General features: G+C 37.5%; 1 protein-coding gene across 2 annotated transcripts; it reads right to left on the bottom strand.

Moving 5' to 3' along the window:
* Positions 1-2,775: 2,775 nt before the first annotated feature.
* Positions 2,776-4,443, bottom strand: LOC109420099 (CLIP domain-containing serine protease B4). Of its 2 annotated transcripts, none has more exons than XM_062856544.1 (4): positions 3,892-3,932; positions 3,733-3,822; positions 3,521-3,637; positions 2,776-3,447 (listed from the first exon to the last, which is right to left on the bottom strand). In XM_062856544.1, the coding sequence occupies exons 1-4, from the start codon at positions 3,902-3,904 to the stop codon at positions 3,167-3,169; spliced, it is 501 nt and encodes a 166-aa protein (XP_062712528.1). In that variant the 5' UTR covers positions 3,905-3,932; the 3' UTR covers positions 2,776-3,166. The 2 variants fall into 2 exon arrangements, with proteins under 2 accessions (XP_062712528.1, XP_029724374.2); XM_029868514.2 differs by adding an exon at positions 4,213-4,443 and having other exon boundaries at positions 2,808-3,447; positions 3,521-3,822; positions 3,892-4,117.
* Between the last annotated feature and the right edge of the window lie 10,114 nt (positions 4,444-14,557).

The raw sequence follows: 14,557 nt of genomic DNA on the forward strand, positions 1-14,557 counted from the left end.
CGTCCTCCCATCGATTTCAAAGGTCCTGGAAAAGATCTTGCTGGATCAGATATCTCACCATCTCAACGAGCCCAATGCACACCTTATGGCTTCGCATCAATCGGGGTACCGACGCGGTTACAGCACCACTACCGCCCTTGCAGAGGTGAGTCATAACATCTACAATAAACTGGACAATCAACACTGCACAGTAATGGTTCTGGTTGATTTTTCGCTGGCTTTTAACTGCGTGAAACACCGAATCATCCTGAGGAAACTGAGACAAGAGTTTGGATTTTCTCCGGCGGCATGTGATTTGATCTCGTCGTTTTTATCACAAAGGAGTCAGGTTGTCAAGCACGCGGGCAATTGTTCTACAGAACTACAACTGATAGATGGAACCCCTCAGGGATCATGTCTCAGTGCACTGCTTTTTAGTTTGTTCATTAACAGCCTACCAAATGTTCTCAAGTGCAAATATCAACTTTATGCAGACGACCTCCAGATTTACACGTCTGGGCCTATCAGTCAGGTCGATAGACTGATAGACGTCATCAACCAAGACCTACGATCGATCGAAGCTTGGACGCAACGCAACATGCTAACACCCAACCCGAAAAAAACACAAGCAATCGTTTTTTGTAAGAATGGGAATGTCGCTCCACAAAACAACATCGTCTTCTGTGGGGAACATATCCAGCTCTCGGACAGCGTTACTAACCTAGGGCTTACTATGGATAAAAACCTTAGCTGGAAGAACCAAGTCAACGATGTAGTGAGAAAGGTGTACGGCACACTACGAACCTTCCGCCGGTTTCAAAGCGTGCTGTCGGTCTCCACACGAAAAAAGCTGGTCCAAGCGGTCATCGTTCCACTGTATACGTACTGCGACGTGGTATACTATACAGGGTTATCGGTAGCGCTGAAACAACAACTGCACCAGAGCTTCAAAGCAGCTGTACGATTCGTTTACAGCCTTCGCCGGCGTGACACCACTGCTGAGGTTCGTCACACGATCCTGGGTAGGGATCTCCTGGAAAATTACCGACTTCGAGTCTGCTGCTTTCTACGACGCGGCCATCATCGCGAGCTACCACCGTACCTTCTCCAGCACCTTCAACCAGGAATTAACGACCGAACACGTACCTTCGTCTTACCACACCATACGACGTGTAGCGGAAAAAGTATCCTCATCGGTGGAGCATCAGCCTGGAATCAGCTGCCTTTGGCCCTGAGACAGCAACCAACTTTAACAGCGTTCAAGAAAAATTTTGAATAACTCTAAGTAGACGTGTGAAAACAGACGTTCTTTTCATGTTGTCAATTGTAGTCCAATTACCAATTAGCTTTCCAATATCCGGTTCCGGTTCCTTGACCTGAGCAAAAGTTTTGTAACTAGCAGGCTATCGTACTTACTTAAATAAATTACAAATTACAAATTACGACTATTGAAAAAGTTGACTGATTTTGAGTTGTGCCCTTACTACGGAAAATTGGTGAAAATGCCCAAATCTCGCGTTTCACAACGAATTTTGGAACGGGTCTTTGTGAGATGAAATTTTACATAGTTTTTCATCATTTGTCATCAAAATCTAAAAAATGACAAATTTTGAGTTGTGCCCCTATTGCAGGAAACCGACGATATAATGTACAAACTGTTCTCACGCTAGAACAGTTGCTCTTGCTCAAGAATGATTGATTGAAGATAACTACAAGAGCCTTTTAAAACTGACAATAAGTCCAACCGTTCTTGTTGTGTTTATGGTTTTATGGACTCAATCCCAAGTATTCTTGTAGGTGTTTATAAAACCACATATTGAAGAAGAATAGTTGTCCTCAGCTGAAACCCCGATAATACACGCAGAAAAAAAGCATGGTAAAATCAAAAGTATTTAAGGTAAACTCAAAAAAATTGTCAATGTTCTATTATACTGCAAATCGGTACAAAATCTACAAATGTGATTTATCTCATTTTTCACCGATAGAATATTTTGAACCAAGGCTTTTCTGAAAGGTTAGACCATAAACTGAAACCTGTGAAAGAAGATTTTAGGTTCATTCAAGTTCGATAATATGTTGGTTCCTGGTATGCGTGCCTCTTCTTGTTCTTTATGGCTTGACGTTCCCACTGAAACTTGGCCTGCCGCGCTTCAACTTAGTTTTCTTTGGCCACTTCCACAGTTATTAATTGATGGGCTTTCTTTGCCTGCCATTGCATGAATTTGTATAAATTGTGAGGCAAGCACAACGATACACTATGCCCAGGGAGTCGAGAAAATTTTCCGGACCGGAACGGGTCGTGTCCGGATTAGCGATCCATAGTCTTAAGGACATACTTGCTAAAATCCCAAAATGGCCGCCACAATGGCCGACTTTGGCACCTACTCACGATTTTGAAAGCACAAATCTCACCAGCGCACCTGAGCTTCTTATTTTTAACCTAATTACAAGTGAGCAAGAACAGAATAATAAAATACTCTGTTGTTTGAAGCTTGCTTCTTGAGATGTGTGCGTCTGAAGTTGTGATGCACTGTTGGAGCGGGATTCAAGATCCTTAACCACTAGGCTAACTGGAGACCTACACTATCACTGTTTACTTCATGTAGAATAGCCCAATCTTCCCCGAATTTCCTCCTCTTCTTGGCGTAACGTCCTCACTGGGACAAAGCCTACTTCTCAGCTTAGTATTCTATGAGCACTTCCACAGTTGTTAACTGAGAGTTTCCTCTGCCAATGACCATTTTGCATGTGTGTATCGTGTGGCAGGCACGAAGATACTCTATGCCCAAGGAAGTCAAGGAAATTTCCTTTACGAAAAGATCCTGGACCGACCCCGAATTAGAACCCTAGATAACTAGTTGACCAACTTAAAGTAAAAATTTGACATTTTTTGATGCATTTTTCGAAAAGTTACAGCTTGTTGACCATTTTTTTGAAAAGTGAATATTTTGCCTGTCCCGATCATTTAGTCTATCCCCTTGAACGAGGACTTTGACTTGGAACGCCAATAAACGAAGTAAGCAGGACAAAGTTTGCTGGAAACAGGTTGTTTTCACATATTTTTGTTAAGAAACAGTTGGGATCCAACTTTTTGAAATCGCATTCAAATAGGAAACCCAGCTCAGCAAAGATGTCTCCCATTGTACATAAAATCATTCCACTACATTTTATTTGAAACTTTCATAGCTCAATCCACTATATTATCTCTGATCCAATCCAAAAACATATCTACCTTAGTATACACAGCTGGTACATTTTTGCCACCACATCCCACGCTTACAATACCGTTGACAGAGTAGAAACCGTTCACCTTTCTTATCAATCCACTTCCGGAATCGCCGCGGCATGTATCTTTGCCTAGTGCGCATATCTGTGACGCACTGATAGGCTCACCAACCAAATTGCTGCAGGTTTCCGCGTCGACTTCTTCCAACATCCAGTCATGTAACTTGATCGGGCTAGTAGGTTCTAAAAGAAATATTGATCATATTTATATCAAAGACTATTTTTGAGTGGAGTATCTAGCGTTTGGCTTACTTACCATATGTTCCATTTCTATGTCTGATATTTTTCCACCCGACGATTGTAAACTTTTTATTTCCAACTTCCAGGTTTTCCAATTCCTTACTCAAAGGTAAGCAAACTGGTGAAATGGCTTCTGTAAATTCAATGCTTTCGTTCAATTTAATCAGTGCAATATCGTTGATTAATGTTCGTTCATTGTAATCCTTATGAGCAACAATCTTTTCAAACCCGACTTCCAAAATTGGCTCATTGCAGTAACCATGATAATCACAATCCAGTTCATTTTGGACGTCCCATTCACCGAATCGTATGCGTTGACTAAATATGTATAGGAAACAAAATATATGTGGTAATCTTAATCAGTATGCAAATCAGTATATCACTCACAGTTCATAGCCATCGCCAAGACTGTCGAAACAATGTGCTGCTGTAAGTACATAACGATCAGAAATCAAACTTCCTCCGCAACGAAAAAGATCTTCGTTTCGTCCGCTTTCGTGAAAAATCAAATTGCTCGCCCAAGGATAACTGGTAATGCCTGTAATGTTCCCTGGATAAATCCGATCTGCATTGTCCACTCCGCAACTATTAGAATTTGGGAAAGCAGCATTTGCTGAAAACAGCAGTTTGATGGAATTCATTATATCATTTACTGTTAGTTCACTTATCACTAATACATTTTTTATTTAAATATTATTAATTTTTTACCTGAATTTATTACTAGTGGTAATATTAATATAATGATAGTCTCCATTGTTATCCTGATGTTCTATTATTCTGTTATATCAAATAAGGATGGTCTCCATTGTGTCAACTAACTATACGTGAATAACAAGCTCAAATGAGTTCTATGGAGCACTGAAACACAACATTCTTGCATCCATAAATTAAGAATCGCCGCTAGAACCGGTTGAATGATTGATCGTGTCAAGCAATTACAGCTTAACACACGAATCACGAAGACGCGACCTTTTGCAATTCAAAGGACGTCTTGCTCATGAATAAAATGAGTTTATTCAAAAAAAAAATGTTGGGGTAAATGCTCCTTAAGTAGAGACAGTCCCAATAATGGTGGTAGTGGCAATTTTGCACTACTTTGACCAAAAAGCTCGCAAATGACATTTTAAATAGATGTTTTATACCTAATTAATGACATTAATTAAGTTTTGTGTTCAGGATTTGTCAAAACCCTATTTTAAAGAACTATTTTTAAGTTTTAAATTGCTTGCTCATTTGCAACTATAGTGGTGATAGGGTTCCTTTAGTGTTGGGTCCCATAAGAATACTATGGGATGCGCCACTACAGGAACCAATGTTCAATTTTACCACCATAATAGGAACCGTGTACCTACATAATATAGTTGGTGCAAGTGATTTATTAGAAGAAACTAAAATAAAGATGGTTTTTACATTTTTCCTAGCAAATTGAAAATAAAAACTACCGATTGATGACCGTTTTCAGACTTTTTATAGTGGTTTCGCAGCACGGTGTCACGAACACTAATGCAAATCTACTGGTTGAAAATATGTCCATTTGATTTTGCTGGGAACAGCTGATCTTTGTTTACTATTTTCAACCAGTAACTCAAGTGGTGTTCGTGTAATGCAGCGTGTACGTACACGCAACACTACTAAAAGCAGAAACCACTATTCAACTTCAATTGTAGATTGAGTTTGAATAAAGGCGAAAGTAACATGATCGATTTATCTTCATCGACACTCTTCTTCAAATTAAAGTCAAAAGATGCAAGTATGATAGACCACAAGCATCATGTTGGCGGGCAATTGCTTTAGTGGCTGATGACCGGTTCACGTGAGTTACCGTCAGTGTACCAGTAGCCGCTCATGACCCAATAGCCGCTCACTGTTGCAAAAATCAAGTTTTCATGCATAAATACCCCCTTTTCGTCGCTGATATTCTTGGACAATATAAATTATATGAGAGCAAAGCCATTTTATGCAATATTTACCGAATAACATAAATTTTAAAAACAAAACAGTAGAATTTTTTGAGCGGCTATTGGACCCAAAAAAGCTGTGCGAAATTTTATGTGTTCCAATAACCGCTCACGCAAAAAAAGTGAAAATCGTAAAAACTGTCGATTTTGATACACAGTGCATTTAATCACTATTATACACTCCCGCTGAACAGGAAAAAATAATTGTAAAAACATAGAGTTGCAAAAATAATTCACTTTTCCGCAAAAGTCTATTTAAAAGATGGCATACATTTGTCCATGAGCGGAATTAGGACCACTTTGGTCTCACACAAATTGTAATAAAATCATACTTTTATGAAAAGTTCTACATAATTCTTGTTTTGTATCTGATTGTACTTAGATTAAACTAACTTAAAATGCAAAAACATTCCAATTTGGGTTACCAGTCATTTTATTTAACAGATGATGTTTTTCTGCAAAACTGGCCTTAGATGAGCGGAATCTGGTACCCTGATGGTACCTCAAAGTTTGTTTCGGCTCTTCAAGCTGCTAGCCGCGCATTTCCGCTTGCACTCCCTGAGTCACCATTATTGATGGTTCCGGCCTCCATCGCACCAGCCGAATCAAAAAATAAGAAGCCCGCGATTCGCTCCTCCGGGCGGACCTCCTCGAAACTAACAGAAACTTCTGAAGCCGGATTACGCCCCTACAAACAAAGTGACCATCAGCCAAATTGGTTCAAAAAGACGACAGGAGCACAACCTATACACAGCACGTCTTTTTTGTTTTGTTTCGCGTGCCGCACTGTCATTTCAGACCTGAGATTTCAGACCAATTGGGTTTTTAAATTTTTGAAAAATGTAGGGTTTGGGTGCTAGTAGTAGACCCCGTAAGCCATCGAAATTTCCTTCTGCGGCTTTTTAGCTATGTTACGCCAGTGGATTGTTCCAAAGCGTGGAGCCTCATAGCCGTGCGGTTAGGGTCACCAAGCTTATAATCGCACCATGCTATGGGGTGAGGGTTCGATTCCCGCTTCGGGCGTTGAAACTTTTCGTGAGAATAGTTTCTTCCCCGTTTCCACTGGTGCATGCTCCGTTGTCCGTTGTCTAATGTTAAGTTTAAAACAGTCTGTACAGCCGAAAGCTGAAGACGTTGTCCGTGTCTCTTTAAAAAAGTGGAATTTTAAAACAAGTTTCAAGTCCCCTCCACGGTGTGCCAAAAACCGTTATTAACAAATAAAAATGTCCACCAAAATGGCACCCGGCATTCGAAAGATATACTATTCTAGTATCTCCTCTGAAAATTTGAAAATGTTTCATCGAGGGAAACTAAAGTTTTTATAATTTGAAGATTTTGAGCCATTTCTGTAGTATTTTCTCATATGAGTAAATATGCGCGCACGATGTGCCTGAAATCGCTATTAACAAACATAAATGTACACCAAACTGACACCCGGCATTCGTAAAATATACTATTATAGCATAGCCTCCGAAAATTTGAAAATGTTTTATCGAGGGAAACCAAAGTTTTGACTGTTTAAAGATATTCCTCTATTTTCATAGAATTACAGTCAGGATTCGTTATTCACGGTACCATCCACTTTAAGCCCATCGCAATTTCGCTGTTGTCTTTCAACCAATTCCATTAATTTTTGGAAGGTGCCGCAAAGTACCACCAACTATGTATAACGAATCCTGACTGTAGCTCATATATGAGAATATAGTCAATCGGTGCTTTTCATAACATAAACAAATAATAACACTACTCGACAAAGTTAAAAAAAAGTTCGTATTATGGGATGAGAAAAAAAAGAACTAGGGTTTCAAGAAGTGTCATGATAAAAGAATTTTCGAAAAATATTGGAACGAGACTTTACAGTTTATGACCAAAGTTTGAATTGAGAACTTGGGATGTTCTATTGATATACGCATTAGCGTTTCTAGGGTCCCAAACCCTCATCTCATAACACGAACTAGTGTTGAATAGTGTAATGAGTTTCACAAATTCCAAAAGTACAATATTCAAACTACTTCTCTAAAAATATAACAACATTTCATTGAGAGAAATGTAAATTACCGTGGAATATAAATAATATTCCATAGTTCTGCCTGCTACTCGAATACAAAAAAAAGTGAGCGCCGTGAGCGTTTATTACATAAACATTAAACTTTAAAGTTTGGCATCCGTTTTTTTAGGCACGTGATATGTTGGTATCTTGTCGGTGAATTTGAAAACGTTTCATGGTGAAACGAGAGTTAAAGTGAATTCACAGCCAAAGTTTGGTATTCCTAGGAAGCTTTGTAAATCGTTGGTATAATGTATAAGGGCTCCACCCCATTACCCCGAACGCCACTACCCCGCCTGCCATTACCCCGAATAGGCCACTACCCCGAACGCCATTACCCCGAACGCCATTACCCCGAAAGCCATTTCCCCGAAAGCCATTACCCCGAAAGCCACTACCCCGAAAGGGGCATTACCCCGAATCGTTCAGGAGATCACCGAAAAAGTGGTGACCGATTAGAAGTTGATGAAGGTGATTATAAGTTAGAAAAGGGTAATCAGTAACTAGTGTAGGCATGAATACTCTTCTCCATACTATGCCCCTATGTTAATTCTATTCTTAAACAGACGATTTAGGTACCGATTTTTTCCGTTTTCTTTTTGTAACGAGTAAAAAAATATAAAAATAAAACACAAATAAAAAAGCTCTTATTTACTTCGTTTTAGACAGCATGACAATGAGAGCACATTGTTTAAGATAGGTTCCGTTTCCCTTAGGTTTCCGTATGTTGTGCTTCATGCAAAAGTAAGGTTCGTGAAAATGAAAGCAGCAAACGCAATGAAATTAAGAAGACAAGTAAAGACAAATTTTCCATATTTTCAACTAGCTGCTCTTTTGAACTTATAGCTATGGCTATAAAAACTACAAGTATTTCGAACTGAAATTTTCCCTTTTTTTAAAAGTTGGTTGGCCTCAAGCACGATTGTAACTGGTGGCAAACGATTGTGCTGGTTATCAAACTACACTTCTTCAAATATTTGCCTTCTTTTAAAAAAAAGGCTGTTCTTTTGAGTTTGCAGTTTCCAACCGTGTACTATTGCAGAGTTGTTTGGTAGCCAAACTGTTAATTTCTTTATAGAAATGTTTCCGTCTTTTCATCAGAAGCTGTTCTTTCGAGTTTGAGTGTTACGTAGTTTATTTGTAGACGAATAACTATTTTTTTTATATATTTCTTTGTATTTGTGAATTTTAACTTAATGCTAATTCTTCACACACGAATAACTCCATAGCGGATTTGTTCTTCTTTGAATAATAGGCTGTTCTTCCAAGTAAAATTTTTCAGAATTGACTTGCGGCCAAACTGGCAACTAGATTTCTTTTGATTTTCTTTTTATTGTGATGATCAGTTTCCAGAACATCAAGCCCTAAAATTGTTTTCTGAATATTTTTTTCAAGATTGTAGTACTGGACTGGATTTTAGATATTCAGTTCAGTTCACTTAGCAAGGTAGATCCAGCATCGTTGGACCAAATTAACTATTTTTATTCTGGCGACTAAACTGTAGCTTTTCTTTTCATGAAAGGCTGTTCTTCTACCTGCACTTATATAGTTTACTGGGAGTGAAAGCTGATTACTGTATATGAGATTTGCCTTTCTTTAATTTATAGGCTGTTCTTTCTAGTTACGTCGTTACCGTGTTGATTGGCGACATATCTCTATTAATTCCATCTGGTGTTTTTCCTTCTTTTAAAGTTGGGCTGTTCTTTCGACTTATATTGCTACAGAGTTGTTTGGTAGCCATGTTGCCCTTTGCAGATTTATGTATAGGGGCCGTGCACAAACTATGTAAGTAGGAGAGGGTCTATCCAAATTCTAAGCTCTATACAAATTTACAAATTTTTGTATGAACAAATCGTGGACTTTGTGGCCGAGCGGTTAGCGGCCCAAGAAACAGAAATAGCTGAACAACAATTTCTCAAGCTGAAGTTTGCGATTCCCGCTCCGGTCGAGGAAAATTTTTCAAAACAGAAAATACTCCACTGGGCCACTGAGTGTTATACGTGTTGTCCATTGTCTAATGTTAGTAATGTACAGTCTGTTCGGCCTCTGGCCGAAGACGGTGTAATTGCCTTTTAAAATTCTACGATGAAGAGGGGGAGATGTCCAAGGTGACCAAAATTCGGTCTACGTAGTTTATGAATGGTCCAATAGGAGATTTGCCCTTCTTCAATTTATATGCTGTTCTTTCTAGTTATATCCTTGCAGACCTTATTGGCGGCCAACCTATCATTCACATTTATTCCCATTTAAGGAATATTTTTTTTAAGTTACACTGTTATTGAGTTTTATTACCAAATCTTCTATTCCTCCTTAAAAGATTTTTTCTTTTTCTTACTATAAAATGTTCTTTCCGGGCCTATTTTGCAATTTGTATTATTTGATCTCGCCTAATGATCATTAGACTTATCAGTGATACTTTGACCAAATGTCTTTTTGGCTTAATGAGCCAATATCGATAGCCAGTATTTGAAGGACCTTTGCTGACAGCTCTATCTCATACAAGATCATCTCTAATACGTATTATTCCATTATTTTGTTTTAAGGTTATTCTTTACAATGATATCTTCTGGTATTAAAGCTGTCAGTAATGTTATTAAATTAATAAAAATATAAAATACCCATCATCAGAATAACCCATCTAAAAATATGCTTTCGGGGTAGTGTCCCGTTCGGGGTAATGGCCCATTCGGGGTAATGGGTTTCGGGGTAGTGGCATTCGGGGTAATAGGGTAGAACCATGTTTAAGATATTGAAGCTCTTTAAGTAAACCTAAATCCCTAAATGCTAATAATTTTACTAGCCAACTTTTATGCGTCATGCTACCAACGTGTTTTCCGAATGAAAATATTTCATTTGAATGATCATCAGTAACAACAATTTTAATCTTTGATTCCAATTTCATTGGGGATATGCATACTATCGCTTTGTCTATAAACATGTTAAAAACACCTATTTAGTTATAATATTCAATGAAGTTACTACATTTTCAATATACTTTATCATATATTTTATATTTTCTAACCACTGTAATTTGCGATCGTTTCAATGAAATGTTGTCAAATTTTCAGAGAGAAGTTGTTTGAATGTCGTATCTTTGGAATGGTGCTTGTGAAACTTAATAATATTTGTTTATGATTTGAAGAGTCAATGAAACACTCTTCGACAATATTGCGAGTGGCCACAATAGCGCCAGTGTTTTGAATTATCAAATAATATCAAATAATCCTTAATAATCTTCACAACATGTGCATTTCTTTGCATTAGTCGACCAAAACTCATAAAAATTGTTCAAAAAAGTATTTTCCTGTATGTCCTCCTCTCCTCTTCTTGGCGTAACGTCCTCACTGAGACAAAGCCTGCTTCTCAGCTTAGTGTTCTATGAGCACTTCCACAGTTATTAACTGAGAGCTTCCTCTGCCAATGACCATTTTGCATGTGTATATCGTGTGGCAGGCACGAAGATACTCTATGCCCAAGGAAGTCAAGGAAATTTCCTTTACGAAAAGATCCTGGACCGACCGGGAATCGAACCCGTCACCCTCAGCATGGTCATGCTGAATACCCGTGCGTTTATCGCCTCGGCTATATGGGCCCTATTTTCCTGTATGTCTGCAAGCTGAATTATTGTTGTATTGTAGATTAATAGCATTCATTCTTGCTTACGGATAGCAAGGTAGTTTAGGGAAAATTTTAACTATTATATTAACCATGAAAAATAAATTCGCCCCATATTACCCTAAAATTGATAACACTCATGTTTAAATAAATGTCATATGTCAAAAACATCACAACAGCATAAACCATGAAGCAAAACGTGTGAAAATTTGGTGAAATTTTAAAGTTTCAGAATTAATTGCTAAGTGGATCTTTTTTTCTGTCATACCCAATTTTTAAGCAATTCTCTCAATCTTATCAGAAATCATTTTATTGCTCAAAACCCAAATATTTTTCAACATAGATTACTAAAACAACGTAAAATGGATCTTTTTTTGTGTAGGTCACTGTATGAGCTAATTCTATGAAAATAGAGGAAAATCTTCAAATCTTCAACCAGGAAAACCTTTTGATTCCATCAATGAAACATTTTCAAATTTTCGGAGGTAATGCTATAATAGTATATCTTTCGAATGCCGGGTGTCAATATGGTGTATATTTTTATTAGTTAATAGCGGTTTGAGGCACACCGTGCGCGCATATTTACTCATACAGGGTGCGTGCGATATTTTTGCACTAAATCATATCGTAATCATAAAACACGTTTTAAAAATAATTCGACTATAGATCTATACTAAATGATTTTTTCGCGAACAGTTGTGATTATTTCAATGATTTAGGAAGAAAGAGGTGGTCCTAATATCGATAACCTTTTTTGAACGATCCTGAGAAACGCTGCAAGTCCGTTTTAGTGTTGTTCTCTATATTTTGGTCAACAATTGTGTTATTTTAGGTAAAACTAGAATATTTTTTTTGTACGAAGAGCTCCAATAGTAGCATCGTTATGTGTGCCGTTCAAAAAATATCCCATAAATTTGAAAAAGAGGTTTCTAGAAGACGAAAATGCGAACAACTTGAGTATAAATATATGGAGCAGCTGCATACTATCTGCATTTTCTCAGCTGTCAAGAACGCCATGAAGCTGATTTTTTCAATGTAGTTGGGGGATTCCATAGACTTGTTACCTACAAAAAAACTACATCGCTGGAATGGAAGATAGCGGAGAAATAACTGGAAGAAGTCGGAAATTCTAATTTGAGCAATGGTATTCTACTAGGGCTGCTCAAACATTTATGAGAACATTTAAAACTAATATATCCCAAGTCTGACCACTTCAATTTGCTGTTTTAGACTCCCATAAGCTACAGCACAAATTTGAGCTGAATTGATAAGGTCTTAGGTATCGCTCGACTAGTCTGAAGTTTATATGGTAAACCTGGTACAAATATGTGCAGGAATGGCATAGTTTTAGTTTTCTGCCACTAGATGGCATTGGAAGCGTTCAATAACCCTTATTTTTAGTATTATTATAGGGAATTCTATGCGGAACATCTGCTTGCTAAAAAAAAAGTTGTACCCTAGACTTAGTGTATCGACAAAACAACCAGTTTTTATTGATACTATTCGATAATGTGTTAAAATCACCACGTCAAAATTATTTAAATTATAATTTTTGAAGCATATCTGTATCATTACGTCTCGTGTATCATTATCGGGCTTTTACACATTACATTTTACTGATTTCGTCTTATTTACACAACAAATAGTAGAACCCGAAATGTTATTGAGCGCGCTAGTGTAAAACATAGGATCTGATAGGATCATACCACCACGTTTTTGATTAGTAATGGTTTTATATTTTTCACAGTTCACTAGAAATATGATGCATTTGATGATGTGGGATTTATATTTTTATTGCAACCCTTTGATGAAATATTCCTGTTTGAAGGTTAGTGCAAAATTACCGCACGCACCCTGTATAAGAAAATCCTATAGAAATGGCTCAAAATCTTCAAATCACAAAAACTTTAGTTTCCCTCGATGAAACTTTTTCAAATTTTCAGAGGAGATACTGGAATAGTATATCTTTTGAATGCCGGGTGCCATTTGGGTGGACATTTTTATTTGTTAATGACGGTTTTTGGCACACCGTGCCCTCTTTATGTTAAGACCGTCAAACATACAACATTAATATATTTTTTGCAATTTCTCATCGTAATAGGCTGTTTTACCTCACGCAAATCTGACAGGAAAAGGCCTTCTTTCCCACACTAAACTAACAGTGCTGTAATGGTTCATTACAGCACTGATTTGCGTTGCGTAATGGACCATTACAGCACTGTTTCCAGTTTTGATCAACTTCCAGACGCAGTTTTGGAAAATTGTGACAACTGCACAGTATAACCAGCTATGATCAGATTTTCTTGAACATGGCTATAAGCATCAGTGTGCATTTTGATGAGATAATTTTGTTAAAAACGATCCTCAAGCGGTAATTTATGAACTTGCAAAAAACGTTGTACGCAACTCGGTGCAGAACTTGATTTTACAGCACTCGTCGTAACTATCCAACTCGGCAAGCCTCGTTGGATAAATGTACGAATTGTGCTGTAAAAATCGTCATTCTGCACCTTGTTGCGTAAACTACTATTTTGCAATTTCTCATCGTAATAGGCTGTTTTACCTCATGCAAATCTGACAGGAAAAGGCCTAATTTCCCGCACCAAATAAACAGTGCTGTAATGGTTCATTACAGCACTGATTTGCGTTGCGTAATGAACCATTACAGCACTGTTTTCAGGTTTCATTAACTTCTTGATACTTTCTAGACGCAGTTTTGAAAATTGTGACATCTACACAGTATAACCTGCTATGATCAGATTTTCTGAAATAATGCTTTGAAAATCAGTCTGCAATTTGATGGGAAAGTTTTGTTAACACTAATCACAAGCGGTAATTTACGAAATTGCAAAAAACGTTGTACGCAACTCGGTGCAGAACTCGACCCGAGCAGAGGGGAATATCAAATTAATAACTACGAAATCACAAAACCTGTTTGAATATCTTGTTTTGTTATTATTGAATTATCAAGGCATTACGTTTCCATAACATGTTTTGTTGGATAATCTTATTTTGTTATGACCAAGCAATTGGTATGCAGCCCTTAAATAACATTTCAATATTACATTCTGTTGTAGAACAAGTTTGGTTATTATTGTATTATTGAGAGTGCACAAATACTTTATGGTATTGCTATCTAAACTACAACACATTTTGAAACAAAACCTACGTCATTCTACAACGTTATTTACAGCATTTGAGGGAAAGCAACTGCATATTCACTCATCAATTTGTCTTCCTCTTCCATTTATCATTACATCCAAACTGAGACAAAGTGCATGCCCCATATCACTAGCTAGTATTCCGTGGGAAAAAGTTTGCATAATGCACCAGAAAAACTGTTTAACGATTTTTTGAAAAGTGCGCAAAGATAGGCCCTAGGTGCGCAAAGTATGGTACGCTTACGGTATCACATTTGATAAGAGGTGTGGTA

The sequence above is a fragment of the Aedes albopictus genome, chromosome 3, assembly GCF_035046485.1.
Source record: "Aedes albopictus strain Foshan chromosome 3, AalbF5, whole genome shotgun sequence".
NCBI classification, from domain to species: Eukaryota; Metazoa; Arthropoda; class Insecta; order Diptera; family Culicidae; genus Aedes; species Aedes albopictus.